This window comes from Xyrauchen texanus, chromosome 21 (genome assembly GCF_025860055.1).
Source record: "Xyrauchen texanus isolate HMW12.3.18 chromosome 21, RBS_HiC_50CHRs, whole genome shotgun sequence".
Taxonomy (NCBI): domain Eukaryota; kingdom Metazoa; phylum Chordata; class Actinopteri; order Cypriniformes; family Catostomidae; genus Xyrauchen; species Xyrauchen texanus.
In genome coordinates this window covers 21,958,877-21,974,723 of record NC_068296.1, presented here as the reverse complement: position 1 = coordinate 21,974,723, position 15,847 = coordinate 21,958,877, and the positions used below count along the sequence as shown (strand labels likewise).

Sequence of the window (15,847 nt, the reverse complement as noted above, 5' to 3'; positions counted from 1 at the left end):
AGGCCTGTAATTTCATTACCATTATATAACTAATTCACAACGTCGTCTTTACGTCATCCTAATGTTGCAAGCTTCCCAGAATGGTCCAGTTACGTAAGGTATTTGTAATATTTGGGTAATCCTGTGACTTATTGGCAACGTAACTGCAACGTCATAGGTCCGTAATATAATTACCACTTCACCTTCCAATTCCAACTTTTTTTTTACAATCTCCTATGTGATAAAAAACAAACAAAAAAAACAGTCAGTCCAGTCGCAACACAGGAAAATTGCATTTCTATTACATATTTGTGTTGTAGCAGTTTAATAATTCATCTATCATCTATCATTTAAGTTTTGTACAATTTATTTGGATGATTGAGTAGACATGAAATCTTATAAAATGTGTCATTATAAAACAAAATGTTTACATACTAATTAGCATTTCATGCATCATGTTTATTTGTATCTGTTTGTTTTACAGTCTCAGATGATTAAATATTTGTGCATTAAATATTTTGAATCACCTGCACGTCAAATTCAAGTGAAAAAAACAACAAGAAAAACTTCCCAGTGATTTAAATTGGATCTGTTGCATAAATCAAGTGCCTACATATTTACACAAAAACAAATTTTTCGACACACGACCACGCCCCCCCATGCCACAGGATCCCTCTTTCGTCAACTTCCTGCACATGTGCAGTATGTTATGTATAGTCTAAGTGGTGGTGGTGTAGTGGTCTAGGCACATAACTGGTAAACTGGTAATCAGAAGGACACTGGTTCAAACCCCACAGTCACCACCATTGTGTCCTTGAGTAAGGCACTTAACTCCAGGTCTGGGGGGATTGTCCCTGTAATAAGTGCTCTTTGGATAAAAGTGTCTGCCAAATGCATAAAAATATAAAATAAGTATGTGTAACTCTGTTTATCAAAAGAATGACATATAAAGTTAAAGATCAGTTTAAGATGGGTAGCATGGGTAGCAAAATAACAATGGGATGCTCATGCCGTTTAAAGTTGCACAGCAATGATAAGGACTAGTAAAAGATTATTTTAAATGGTCTGCTTTAATAAAAAGCCATTCTTGATTATGAATTCAAGATCAAAATAAATATTCAATATAATGCATTTGATCTTATTGTCAGTCATGAGATATTGTAATTCAGTGGACAAGTACATCAATCAGAGCTGGTAAAAACTGTATTACCACTAGACCACTGGGTGGTCTAGTGGTAATTAATTCGCCCATAGCATAAGAGGTTTAGGGTTCTAATCCGCCCACAAGAAACATTATATTTTAATTAACAAAGATTGCATCTGCACCTCAGTGGATGTATATCTTGAGTGGGGTCACATTTGTTAAAATGTTTATATGGGATTCGACTGGAAAAGTGCGTAAACTGTGGCGCGCTTGCTGCCCATTCTCAATTCCTCAAGTACATCTCTGTGGCAAATATGTTGCTATCTCAATACTTTATAATTAATGCTTTTGTTGTTTCAAATTAAAAGCAGTTCATGAGCATGCCTTTGTTATTTTGCTAGCTATCTTACACGGATCTTTAATTTTATATGTCGTTCTTTTGATAAACATAGTTAACTGATGAACATAGTTACACATACTTATACTATACATTACTTACGAAAGAGGGATCCATTCTAGACACAACCTGCAAAATCCTGGAGGGAATTAAAGTGGTATTTTGGGAATCATACAACAATGGAACTTGGCTGTCCTCTATTGGACTGAACAAGTTCATTGCCACTCAAAACTGGGTTAGACATATGGCTTTGATTTTATAGTATTTTTACATTTCAGTTCATATTTGTATTATATTTATATTAAAAATTCTAACGTTTGTGCAGTACATTTTCATTACAATAAAGTAGACTTCTATAGCTTTTTTTATTTCACTTTAAAAACTTTTCACTTGCACAATCAATTGCCATCGCAACAGTATTTAAGATATCAAATATCCCTTTACAATTTTACATCAGCAGTGTCTTGACATTATTCTAAAGACTTTTGAAGCAATTCATGTAAACACAAGAGGGCTAACTTAAATTGTCTTGCTTCCTGCAGCCAATTGGTGGCGCTATGACCATGACCCATAATAGCCACATAAATGTGATCAGCCCCCATTACCAAACATACAGCTGAATTTGAATCAAAATCATACAATGCACACAGAAGATATAAGGAACTTCCTGTTTCACATGTATGCCCTTAGAGCATGCATTTTTCAAACATGGGCGGAGCTTATGACAGTCAGGCAAAAGTTGTCCAGCTTGATAAGATCTATATGTGTACAAAGTTTGCAGACTTTGTACACATATAGATCCACCACACTTTCAGTGCTTGGGCCCTAATAATAACAATAGGGTCTCTGCACTTTCAGTGTTTGTAATCTAATAATAATAATAAAAGATTTAATCTTAACTTCTCTTGATTCAGGTTTATTTTAAAGAATCGTGAACTGAACCAAGCCGAATCCTGAGTTCAGTATCATGAACCGAATTGTGAATTGAGTGACTCATTACACCCCTAGTCCATACTTACCTTTAGAGCAGTAGTTATGCTGGTAAAGTTCACGGTCCTCAACCTGCTGCTGCCAACGGAGCAGGTAGAATGTTTTGTTTCCATTTGATGAGATGGGAGGAAACCATTTCACCACCAGGGATGAGGAGGAGTTGGCATATGCACGGGCATCCAGAGGCATTGATGGTGCTGTGGAGGGCCATTCCATAAGCATAACATACAATTTTTCAGATATTAGGTAGTGTAATGATTCAAATGGATACTGGATAATGAGTGGATACTGGAGGGGTGGTGGTGAAGCCTACCTGAAGCATTGGTTCGGATGTAGATCACCTCGCTCTTAGCCCCCAGAATGTGCTTGTCCTCCACAACCAGGGTCACAGCTTTCACAAAGATGGCATATTGTGTCCAGGGCTTCAGAGATGACAGAAGTACGCCTGGATTGGTTGATTTGTCCTGAGGGAGGTCCACATCCACCATATTCCAGCTATTAGACCCACATCCATCTTGTCCATCAAATTCTGTGATGTTCTGGAATGGCCTGTATTGAAGGAACACAGAGAACTAATGCTATGAGTATAAAACTCTACTTTACATCAAATAAAAAAAAAGATATCTGAAAAACATCTCTAAGAAAGCCTAGGTCAATAGTCTGTGTCCACTTGTGAAATTGGTTCTACTTTGCTATCTATTATAATACAGTTTTTTTTTTTTTTTTTTTTTAAATTATATTACTAGCATAACAATTTAAAAGATTGGAAGAGCTTTTTGAAGAGTTTTTGGCATGTCTTCTGTTTATTTTAATGACTCCACAAGTTTTTACAAAATCTGATGATCCATGTTGACACAGCATGATTTGAGAATGTAGAAAAGAGAGTCTTGTGAGCTTAAATGGAAGCATGGAAATCTGACCGTTAGCACCAAGAAGTTAATATGATCAGAATAGCAAATGTGTCATAATTCATTTAATTTAATCCTAAAACATTTTATTTCCATCTTTTATATTTTGAATCCTAGATTCAAAAGACTCAGAATGTGTAACTCCATTGTAGATGTCTATAGTCAATAGTAATTCATAACAGTATGATACTCACGCCTCCTTGTAATAAAGTATGAAGCTGATGAGGTCTCTGTAGTCTGGCGGTCTATATCGTTCCCAAGTGAGCTTTATCCGAGTACTCTGAGTGTGGTTAGACTTGAACTTTAGAATATAACTCTCACCTAGAAGAGGGGTCATAGAGAGATTTAAATAAAAGCACCCATAAGGGTTCTTCAGCTGAAATATAAGGCTTTGCCTTGGCCTTTCCATCTTTCATGAGCTTCTAGGAATTTATGTGGTATTAGAAAAGGCACTGTTAATGTCTCACATTCTAGAGTCAGAGCAATTATATGCTCTGCAAAAATAAGACCACATTGGCTACACTGACTTCAGAGGATACATTCATACAGAAACAAACATTGATTGCATTGCTTGAACAAAATCTGCTGTGTACTCACAACTTGCACGCTCTCCATTGCCACGAACGTCGTCCAATTCCATCTTTTCCTTGATGCCCGTCTTCTCCCACATTTTATGGATCTCAGACATGCAAAGCTTGGAATTGAAGCGGAAGAAGAGTTTCCCAGCTCTAATGGTCAGATTGTGCTGGCTCCAGTCCCACAGATACTGCAGGTGCTGGTTGTCCACTGCAGAGAATGCGTACATCCTACAGCAGAAAGAAAACACAGAAAACAACTTAAAATACTAATAGTGCAAAGACTAGGTGTTCTGTGTTAATAAGAACTATGTCTCACATACAGAAGCCCCAGAAAAGTATTTGGACACTTTAGCCATATTCAAAACTATATGAATGTCTTTGCATTATTTAAAAAAAAAAATATATATATATATATTGTAAAGAAAGATATCACAAGCACACTTTTAAAACAAAGAAATCTGTTTAAATTATAAAGTAGATATTTTGTAGTATTTGGACACTTTCTGGTTGTTAAATTTAGTGGAACAGGACAATCCATACACTTCACATACACTTCTAGTTTCTTTTTTTATCAAATTTATTTAATGCAGAGACATTCATACATTATTAAGGTGTGGCTTAAGTGTCCAAATACTACACTTCTTTATTTATTTCTCATGTAAGAAAAATCAAACCTGAGAAATGAGACTGATCTGATTAAGTTGTACACACAGTAAATAATATATATGTGGAAAGAAAACAAGTGAAGCGTGTGGGCAGATTATGATTCAAAGCACACACAGAGATCAGGGCTCAGAGGAAAGTGGCTTCTAAAGCTGCACCTTGCTGAGCACCACTGAACACCTCAGGAACTTGGAGAATGCCAGCACTGCTTACAAGCATTCCACTAGATGAAACTCAAGCCTAGTGAGACCACAACAAGTGGCGCGCAGAAGGTTCCCACACTCTCCCTCTGCTGTCTGCCAAAAAACTTGACATCACGTGAGGACAAATTAGTCTACAGATAATGCTGAACACAATCTATTTCAGAATGCACTGACATTGTTTACAGTACTGAACTACTGAATTAAAGCCATAAAGAGGTTAAATCACTTCCTGTGTATTTCTGTGTGTATACATTAGCTAGTTATCTTGAGTTTCATCCTATAAAGGAATGAGATGCAGAGTCCTCAGAGCTGTGCATTCCACTAGCTGAGGTTTTATTACTTTCACCCATTCCTTTGGAAACACTTGAAGACACATGTTGTAAAATGAAAGGATTGTGAAGGATGCTGAGTCTAAGAAATATTCATGTTTTAGGCATGAGACTAACAAACTATGTTGAACTATGAACTAAGTGACTAAACATTAACACAATGCTTGAAAAGCAGCAAAAGCAGTGTTCAAATTTTAAGCTTAGGTTTTAAACTTTGGTTCTGCATAAATAACATTCCGCTGTTATCATTACACTCAGTCCACATCCATATATATGTATATACACTATATGAATAAGTATATAAATATATTTAAATATGTAGCATGTATATAGGGCAGGCTTTGCAGACTAGCTCTGTTCTATACACAGTCAATCATCAAAATGTCACTACAATAGCTGGAGTGTGCAGCTGGTACTGTCAAGTGCTTTAATGACTTACTTTTCGATGAGCTCTTCCCCATTAATGTATCTCAGACTCTTGAAGAAGGACAGAGAGCCCAGAGTGTGAGAGTGCTTAATCCTTACATATCCAGTCACTGTCTGGATCAAACCCATGAAACTCTCCAGCTCTGATGCAATGTTATCTGGGGAAACAGGGAGGGAGAGATATATGACACTGGAGCAGCACAAACCAATTCCTAACAGTGTCTGCAGTAACTCATCACTTCATCACAGTGATACATGGGTGGCAGCAACTGTTCCATATCAAACTGTTAAGAGCTTTAGCGGCTCATACCCAACAAGAAAACAGCCTTATTGTGTCACTTATGGAAATTAAAGGAACATATTAATTTAATATTACGGTACATAAAAATTGGGGATCTTTTTGACCACTGAATTTGCATGATTTCCATGACCTTTCCAGTCACTCGTGACTATTGGCTAATAATTTTTCTAATGGACATTTTAAAAGTAATTTTTTAAGTAATTTTATAGAGACTGCAGAAGTAGATTTCCATGTGTATATCAGGTACAAATCTTCATGTATAATATATTTAAATGCTTATAGATTTTTTCAATTCCATGAATGTTCAAGTCTGCATGCCATAATTTAAAAATTCCCTGATATATTCAGGTTTTCCATGACCATGGGAACCATGTCATTTGAAAAACAGGGTGTGGCAATTTTGATAATTGATGCTATGGGTAAGGCCTGGATCTGCAATTGGAGAAATTCTGCCCTGACCTCCAGAGGTTGTGGAAGAGTACGGTGAGAGTGAGGGTACTTACTTCCCCGGCGGATTTTGATGTGTAGGTTGCCTTTGATGACCGTGCAGCCCTGCAGGGACTGAGCAGCATCCACAGAATCAATAGTTTTAGATTCGCAGACCTTATCGCACAATCCATCACAAGCGATACAAAACATACTGTAGGTGATAGAGAGAGGGAGGGAGAGAGTGTCAAGGACAGATCACAGCCAAACACACACAGACTCCAAGACAAATGCCAGTGAACCGTGACAGGATTACTGTTTCACCAAAACATTAAGCATATTTAGGAATGTTTTTAACAAGCACAAAGTCAGTGCTTTATGAGGTGTTTATGCTTAACAAAGTCCTTGTTTGAACCCTGGGTTTAAGGTGGAAGGAGGATCACTATTTCAACATTGAGTCAAAACAAGTTCTGGCCAGTTTAAAGGCAAAACAGACTCAACCCAGAGAATGTGACATGGAAAACGAAATAGTTTCTTTGTTATTATTTCATTTCAAAAGAGGAGAAGAACTCTAAGTCAAGTCCAAGGAACAGTATTTATAATCTCCTCTTCCCAGGTTAAACACTGTATATTTCTTTTGTGAAATTTTCTTACAACTCAATTTCCTACAAAAGTTCTTACATAACATACTACCTGAAAGCGAATAGTTTTAAAACATTTATGTCAATCATAATTAATCATAATCCAACTGCTCAAAACAGTATATACAACTTTAATGTCATCATAAATAAATAATGTAACTGCTTTTCACAAAGTCAGATGTTCAAGTGTCTAAGAGGGTCATGGAAATTGTACACAGGTTTGTCTTGTTAATAATGGAGTTTAAACTCCCCGGCCTAGACCTAAAACTATAATGAGAACAAGCTATAATGAAGAAGATTTCTTCTGAGAAAATCTAGAGTTTGTGGAAACATTTCCCATTTTAACAGGAGCTTTTTCATCTAATCTTGCCAATTACTGGATCAAAATACTTACCAAATGTTCAATTTAAGGTTAGGAATTGTGGTTTATGGACAGTCACGCTTCAAGAAAGTCTAACAAATACATCTATTTACAGTGTCTTACAGTGTCTGTTTACTAAAATAAACAATAAAAAGACAACACGTCTTTTTATTGTGTTGTATTCAATGGTTGCACACAGCAAAAAAAGTACAGAACAATCAATGTAGTTTAAGGCCACGTCCACTCTAATACATTTTCTTTTGAACCCACATCTTTTGAGAGTCACGTAAAGCCATGCGAGGATTAATGTCATAAACCGGTGAGATTTGTTCCACCCTGTTCCATAACTGTTCTAGGAAGACAATATTTCAAAGAATTAAAAATCCTTGGGCTATGGAGACATTAAAAGACACTCAGAACTGAGGGATGGTCGACTTAGTCGGGGAAGTAAGGGAAATGCGGCGAGAGATGCTGAACAAGTCATTGGTCGTTGCTGAGGATCTTGCTGTGATACGTTGATCACTGCCATGGAAGCAAAATTCACTGAGGTTGTTACAAGAGTGGGGGAAGTCGAGAAACAGATAGATTATCTGGAGTCATCGGAGAGGGAATTCTCTGCTAATCTGCTAGCGACCAAAGTGAATTTGGAGCGCATCTGGGAGAAGTTGCCATAGCTGGCGGAATAACGTCTGCATTGTTGGAATTCCAGAGGGAGCAGAGGGTCAGAATATGGTGGAATTCCTGGACGGGCTCTTTCCGAGTCTGCTCGACATAGCAGGCCATAAGCTGGAAATCGAGTGAGCTCACAGGGTTCCGGCTCAGCGATCCGATTTCTGAGATCATCCAATAAAGATCTTGTGTTATGCAAGGCGAGGAGTAAAGGAAGTCTTTCTTGGAAAAAACACAGCATTTTCTTGTTCCCAGACTTTGCAAATTCAACAAGAGAGAAACGTGATTGATTCAAGGAATGCAAGAAACTCTTACATCAACGGAAGGTCGCTTTTGCACTGATGTTCCCGGCCAAATTGAGAATAGATGCTAAGGATGGCTGTAAAACATTCACAAGCCCACAGCAAGCGTTGTCCTTCATAAAGTAAATGGAGTGAGTAAGTTATTTTGTGGTACTCACGTTGGAGCCGAATGGACTGACTCACTGAACATTCACTTGACTGTTCGAGGAACTGAGCACCTATTTTGTTTCCGCCTAGCGGCTGGAGTTTGTTTTGTGTAATAACACTACTTCAGGACAGTGTTGTGGATGAATCTGCATGTTTTTTGAGCTTATGCCTCCTATTGGCTGGAGTTTGTTTTGTGGAGTATTTCTTGCAGAACATTGGAGTGATCAGGTCATTTGTTGCACTCATGTAGCTGTCGAATGGGTCGACTCACTGAAAATGTATTTGACTGTTGAGGAAAATGAGTGGCTTTTTTAAATTTTGTGCTTGTTCAGCCTAGCAGCTGGAGTATGTTTTGTGGTGGAACACACCTTCAGGACAGTTATGTGGATAAATCTACATGTTCTTTGTGTTTATTCCACATATAGGCTGGAGTTTGTTTTATAGATTATCATTTGTTATGTAATTCTGTCTCACAAAATTTGTATAGAAACACCATATTTGAGCAATCTGGTGGCAAAGTTGTCGCGGGGGTTCTCATACATGGACTGCTTGAGTTTAGAGGGATGGACACAAGTTGGCGCTTTGGCGTGTGGGGTTAATGCGCGCATTTTTGTTTGGTTCTGGGGAAGTTCGGGGTTTGATTATTGCTCTAATGTTGGAATGTGGTCTTTAAAATTCTGTTTTTGACACACAATCATTTCTTTCTCATATATCGAAATGTCAAATGTTAATATGAGTGGATTGTCTCTCTCAACGTGGAATGTGAATGGGTTGGGGCACCCTATAGAAAGAAGGAAGGTTATTTTTCTTAAGCGTAAGAAATATGATATAGTGTTTCTTCAAGAAATGCATCTTTCCCCGCAGGCAGCTGAAAGATTTGGGAAGATACGGGGTGGCCATGTTTTCTTTAGTGCTGGCTCAAGTAAGAGCAGGAGAGTGATTACACTGATAAGTAAACATCTACAATTCAAATGTCTGAACAGATTAAAGATAAATTAGGAAGAGTCGTTATTGTTTAAGCAGAAATTCAGGGGAAAAATCTTATTTTGGCAAATGTTTATGCACCTAATGTTGATGATCAGGGCTTTTTTTCAGGCCGCTGGCACCCCTAATGATATAATATTGGGAGTAGACTTCAATCTTTTTATGAACTTTTTCTTGGTCTTACAGATATTTGGAGACTTTTGAACACATCTGGTAGGGACTACACATTTTTTCATCAGTCCATAAAATGTTGTCAAGATTAGATTTTTATATATATATACGTCCCTCATTTCATCTGCTGTTGATTGCTCAATTGGAATAAACTATTTTAGTCTCAGATCACACACTGGTGTGTTTAGAGGTGAAGTATACTGAGAAAAATAAATCAAATAGATGCCACTTTAATGTTCCCTTTTGCAAAATCCTGAATTCCAACAAATGCTAAAGGCTGAAATCAATGTTTATATGGAGGCAAACTGGTCCTCGGTATCCTCTGTGGGAGTGGCTTTGGAGGAACTTAAGGCAGTTCTTAGGCGCCGGATCATACAGTATGCCTCGTTCACCAAATAATCCAAAGTATATGAACTCGTGAAATAAGAAGGGAATATTAAAAGCAGAGCTAAAGCGCTGAATGTCGTCTAATGGCCTCAGGGAATTGACCTGATTGAAATACATATTTAATACTATTTTGCCATGGAAGGGGGAGTTTTGGCTATTCATACATTGAGTTGGGGGACAAAGCAGGGAAGATTTGTTCTCTCAGTGAATTCTACTGGTGGTGAAATATTTACCTCGGCCATTCATATTAATAAAGCTTTTAAAGAATTCTATCTTGATCCCTATAGTTCCATATCTTCATCTACTGCTGAAGCTATTAGAAACTTTGTGGAACCATTAGAACATCTTAAATTGACGACTGAGCAAAATAATTACCTTGATTCTGAGATAACTTTGGAGGTGCTTGGCTAGGTAATTAAAGCCTTGCCACACAAAAATGAAAATGCTCACATAATTTAGTCACCCATATGCCATCCTGAATGTGTATGACTTTTTTTCTTCAGCAGAACACAAATTAAGATTTTTAGAAGAATATTTCAACTCTATTGGTCCATACAATGCAAGTGAATGGGTGCCAAAAATGTGATGCTCCAAAAATGACATAATTCAGCATAGAAGAAGCCTAATCCATGTGACTCCAGTGGTTAAATCTATGTCTTCAGAAAAGATATGATATGATGGGTGAGAAACAGATCAATATTTAAGTAAATTTTTACTATAAATTATCCTCCCTGCTCAGTTAATCTCCACTTTAACTTTCACTTTCTTGTTCTTTTGTTTTTGGTGATTCACAATCTTCATGCATATCACAATCTACTGGGTAGCGAGAATAGTTTCTAGCAAAGATTTACTTAAATATTGATATTTTTCCACAGCCGCACCTATCATATCACTTCTGAAGACATGAATTAAACCACTGGAGTAATATGGATTACTTTTGTGCTGCATTTACGTGCTTTTTGGAGCAGCAACTTTTTGGCATCCATTCACTTGTATTGTATGAACCTACAAAACTGAATTATTCTTCTAAAAATCTTAATTTATGTTCTGAAGAAAGAAAGTCATAGACATCTGGGATGTCACGAGGATGAGTAAATGAGAGAATTTTCATTTTTGAGTGAACTATAGCTGTGATGTTCAGGTGTTGAACTATGTTTGAGGCATCCTTCACATCCAGAACCGTTGGTGCCGATCTGGAGCTGCCATTGGATGGATTAAGTTACTTTATAGACACCCTGTAGCGGTGGTACAAACAAATGGATTACTTTTAGATTATTTTACTCTGATAGGGGCACCTTTCTCCATAAATGTTCTGTCTTGCCCTGGAACCATCAGCAGCCGCGATAAGAAAGGAGGATGATTTTCCAGGGGTGGTGGTGGAAGGTGTAGCACATAAACTTTTGTTTTATTCAGATTATAATTTATTATTAGTCTCCAAACCTACTGGATCTATGCCTTGCCTCCATGGCATAGATCCTCAAGTTATCAGGATCCAATTGGTCCAAGAGTCAATTGGTCAAAATTCAAAGCTTTGGCTCTGACAGCTTTTCAGCAATATTTGGGCATTTTATTCCCAGCAAATTTGTGTGATTTAGTTAATCAATATTGACCTTTTAATAAAAAGGTTTTCTAGCTCATTGGTCGCTTCCATCTGAGAGAGCCTCTCTCTGGTTTTGTATTGAACAGGAAGTTCTTGCCCCTATTTTGCCATTGCAAAGCCTTTCTTCAAACAAACGGGAGAAGTTAAGTAGACTGTATTTGCAGTAGACTGTATAGATGCTTGGTCTTAAAGACACACCCACATGCTGGCGATGCCAATCAGAAGATGAGACACAGCCCATGTTTTTCAGAGTTTTATGTGTGATGTATTGGGCCCTCAAATTTCATTTTGCCCCAGACTCTGTATTTTAGGAGATGGGGTGGTCATCAATATAGGAGATAAACACACAAAAAAAACTGTGTTATAACCAGTGTCATGATTGGCAGGCAAATAGTTTTAAGGGGATGGAAGTTGGCTGAAGCACCCTCATTTCAAGAATGGTGCATGGAGATGGGGAGGGTAGAATGTATAATGCTGGGGAGTTGGTATTCATTTAATGGGAAATGGGGCATCTATTTGGCATTTTTGGAGGGCATTTTGGGAGGGGCAGTGGAGAGAGAAGTTTAGTTTTAAATCTGTGATATATATATATATATATATATATATATATATATATATATATATATATATATATAAAAATGTTTTTTTTTGTGTGTGTCTATAATCATGTGTGACCACAGTGATGTTGTTGAGGGTCAGGTTGGGGTTAGGGATTGGGAGGGTTAATAGTGGGGTTTAATGTTGATTCTGTATATATATGTTTTTCTTTTCTTTGTTATCTATATGAATTAATAAAATATGTTAATCAGAAATCAAATCTTTTTCTCTACGTTTTGGCTTTCAATCCACACTGAGACAGCGCTTCTGACAGTGAAAACGCAGTTTTCGCATAGTAGGGAAACAGAGATATCAGAATACAAAGACATATTTGTTGTTATGTGATGCAGTTATGAGAACCATTCAACCTAAAACAATCAAGATGGCGAATCACGTTGTAGTGCCATTGTTGTGCCTATTATTCAACTTGATAGCATAGTTAAAGATAAATGTTACTTTGTACAACCTTCACATTGCATTCTTACAAAGGCGACAGGAAGTTTACGCGAAATTGCTGTCCGGCGACAGAACACGAGGACAATTGCTTTTCAGACCATCCATGAAATGGCGTTCTTCCGCATGCACAGTAAGTAGATTTAAGAGAAATCATCCGTTTCAGTGTGGACCAGCAACTTTTGAAAAACGCTTGAAAACCGCAGCATTTCCAAATGTATCCGGATGAATGTGGACGTAGCCTAACTCATACATAAATACAATACATACAATACATAAAATACTGGCCAAAAAGACACATAAATCAGTCTCAAACTTATGTGTTATCATAACTCGTACATTTAATTCAGTCTAATGACTCACGCACTCACTGAATCCATCAGAGCAGTTACTGAAATAACATCTGAGTACACGTCATTACTATCGGTCATATCCGACTTGAAAACAACCGAGGACTGTTGTATTATAAAAATATCTATATATATATATATATATATATATATATATATATATATATATATATATATATATATATATATATATATATATATATATATATATATTAAATTGTGTTAAATTGTGTTTATTTTGCATGTAGTTGGTGCACACTGTCATAACATAAACAATGAGGAATTCCTACAGTCAGCCCTGGCAACCTACCTCTGAGTCTCATTTCGGGTGAATCCGGGTGGACACTCTGGCATACACTCTCCATTGTGGATGACGAAGTCCACCTCACTGGGCAGGTGAACACGTGCACACATGTCCATGGTGATGCATCGCCAGCCTTCAAATTTGTAAGTGCCCAGTGGGCAGTCCTCAACACAACGACCCTCGTGGTAGTAATGCTGGCAAGCAGCACATGCCATATCATTGTCTGGTTCAGTGCAGCTGCCCAGGCACTGGGGGTGACAGCACTCGTCCGTATCTATACATGCCCTCTTCTCACAATTATCTGGACACACTGGAAGAGAAAGGCACAAATATAGAGAAACAGGTTAGTGGCAGAATGGTAGGGTCCCAATACACGGTGCCCCCACTGGACACTTTTGAACACTTAAGATGTAAAACATATTCCCAGTAAATAACAGATTCATTCACTCCACAGTGCGCTAACACATAAAACACACAACAATGCACTAGGCCTGGGAAAGCAAAGCAAGGGAACTCTGGCAAATGGGCAAATGGGTCAGTATGTGTCCATGTTTTCATTCATCTCGCTATGTGTCTCTGTGTGTGTTCTGGAGAATGAGGGAGGCCAGTCTTTTAGGATTAGTTGACTGTGAATAAAAAATGGCTGAAGACAGCTATGAAGTGGGACACAGAGGGGGACAAAGCCCTGTATGAAGTCAGAATACAAGGTGCTTGTGCAGGGCCTGGCACTGCTGTGTGCCAGCCTTGTTAGTATACTGCAGCTCTGAACTCAGTACAGATTAATATTAGTACTTTTAGAGACTGTTAAGGGAATTAGGGAAAAAAAGGAGGGGCAGAGGAAGAGTAGAGAGATGAATAAAGCCAAAAAGTCTAGCTAGCAGATGGATTGCAGTTTGGACTATTAACTTGGGAAGCATCTAGCTGGGCTGGGCCCATCGAGAAGCCACGGCCCATCTGTGGTGGGCTTTAAATGAGCTGGGCTGCGTTGGGTCATGAGAAACACCAGCAATGTAAAAAGTATTTCCAGTAAATAAAAGATAAATTCACTCCAAAGTGCGCTAACACATAAAACGTCTCGGGTTACATGTGTAACCCTTGTTCCCTGAAAAAGGCGGAACGAGATGTTGCGCTGCTAAGCGCTACGGGGAACAGCTTTAGCTGTGAGCCGAGCTGAATAATGTGTGGAACACGTCAATGAACATTGACCGGAATTTATAGCCTCGGCTGATGTAATCATTAGATGCACCTGAAGCCAGGCTATAAATGGATACGTCACCAGGTGTCGTCAGATACTTCTTTTTGAAGAGCAGTCCTGGGACGTCCCAGTGCGGCAAAGCAGCGCAACATCTTGTTCCGCCTTTTTCAGGGAACAAGGGTTACACATGTAACCCGAGACGTTCCCTTTACAAAAGGCTTCACTACGATGTTGCTCTGCTAAGCGCTACAGGGAACACAATACCCACGCCGCCGCACTTGGGGCTGTCCGGACCCCTACGGTTGTGCAGTGTACTCACAAAAACGCGAGAGGTCTCAGACATGAGCTTCAGATGTCGACTCAAGGGCATAAGAGCCCGGAGTAGCATAAACATCTAAACCATTCAATTTTGATGAATGTGTGCGGAGAGGACCAGCCTGCCGCATCACAAAGTTGTTCAGGCATGAGCTGAGATGTCGACTCAAGGGCATAAGAGCCCGGAGTGCAGAACATCCAAACTAAAAAAGTCCAATGAATGTGTGCGGAGAGGACAACCTGCCGCATCACACACTTGTTTAGGCATGGGCTGAGATGCCGACTCAAGGGCATAAGAGCCCGGAGTAGCAAAGCATCTAGCCCATAAAGTTCGATGAATGTGTGCGAAGAGAACCCTATCGCAACACAAACTTGTCATAAAAACTGATGAATGTGAGCGGAGTGGACAAGCCTGCCGCATCACAAACTTGTTCAGGCATGAGCTGAGATGTCGACTCAAGGACATAAGAGCCCGGAGTTGCAAAGCATCTAACCCATAAAGTTCGATGAATGTGTGCGAAGAGAACCCTATTGCACCACAAACTTGTCATAAAAACTGATGAATGTGAGCGGAGAGGACCAGCCTGCTGCATCACAAACTTGTTCAGGTATGAGCTGAGATGTCGACTCAAGGGCATAAGAGCCCGGAGTGCAGAACATCCAAACTAAAAAGGTCCAATGAATGTGTGCGGAGAGGACAACCTGCCGCATCACAAACTTGTTTAGGCATGGGCTGAGATGTCGACTCAAGGACATAAGAGTCCGGAGTAGCAAAGCATCTAGCCCATAAAGTTCGATGAATGTGTGCGAAGAGAACCCTATCGCAACACAAACTTGTCATAAAAACTGATGAATGTGAGCGGAGAGGACCAGCCTGCCGCATCACAAACTTGTCCAGACATGAGCTTGAGATGTCGACTCAATGGCATAAGAGCCTGGAGAGGCAAAACATCCAAACTATAAAAATCCAATGAATGTGTGCAGAGAGGACAACCTGCCGCATCACAAACTTGCTGCAGAGGGAGAC

At 38.8% G+C, this 15,847-nt stretch overlaps 1 protein-coding gene across 1 annotated transcript in view; it reads right to left on the bottom strand.

The window, feature by feature from the left end:
• The window catches only part of LOC127661463 (insulin-like growth factor 1 receptor), a 166,381-nt gene that overhangs the window by 31,726 nt on the left and 118,808 nt on the right, over positions 1 to 15,847 (bottom strand). Inside the window, exons 3-9 of the mRNA XM_052152201.1 lie at positions 13,317 to 13,620; positions 6,422 to 6,558; positions 5,631 to 5,775; positions 4,016 to 4,224; positions 3,613 to 3,739; positions 2,824 to 3,059; positions 2,540 to 2,707 (exon numbers count right to left, since the gene is read on the bottom strand). Coding sequence (XP_052008161.1) covers positions 2,540 to 2,707; positions 2,824 to 3,059; positions 3,613 to 3,739; positions 4,016 to 4,224; positions 5,631 to 5,775; positions 6,422 to 6,558; positions 13,317 to 13,620 — 1,326 coding nt within the window. The remainder of the gene's footprint in view (positions 1 to 2,539; positions 2,708 to 2,823; positions 3,060 to 3,612; positions 3,740 to 4,015; positions 4,225 to 5,630; positions 5,776 to 6,421; positions 6,559 to 13,316; positions 13,621 to 15,847) is intronic.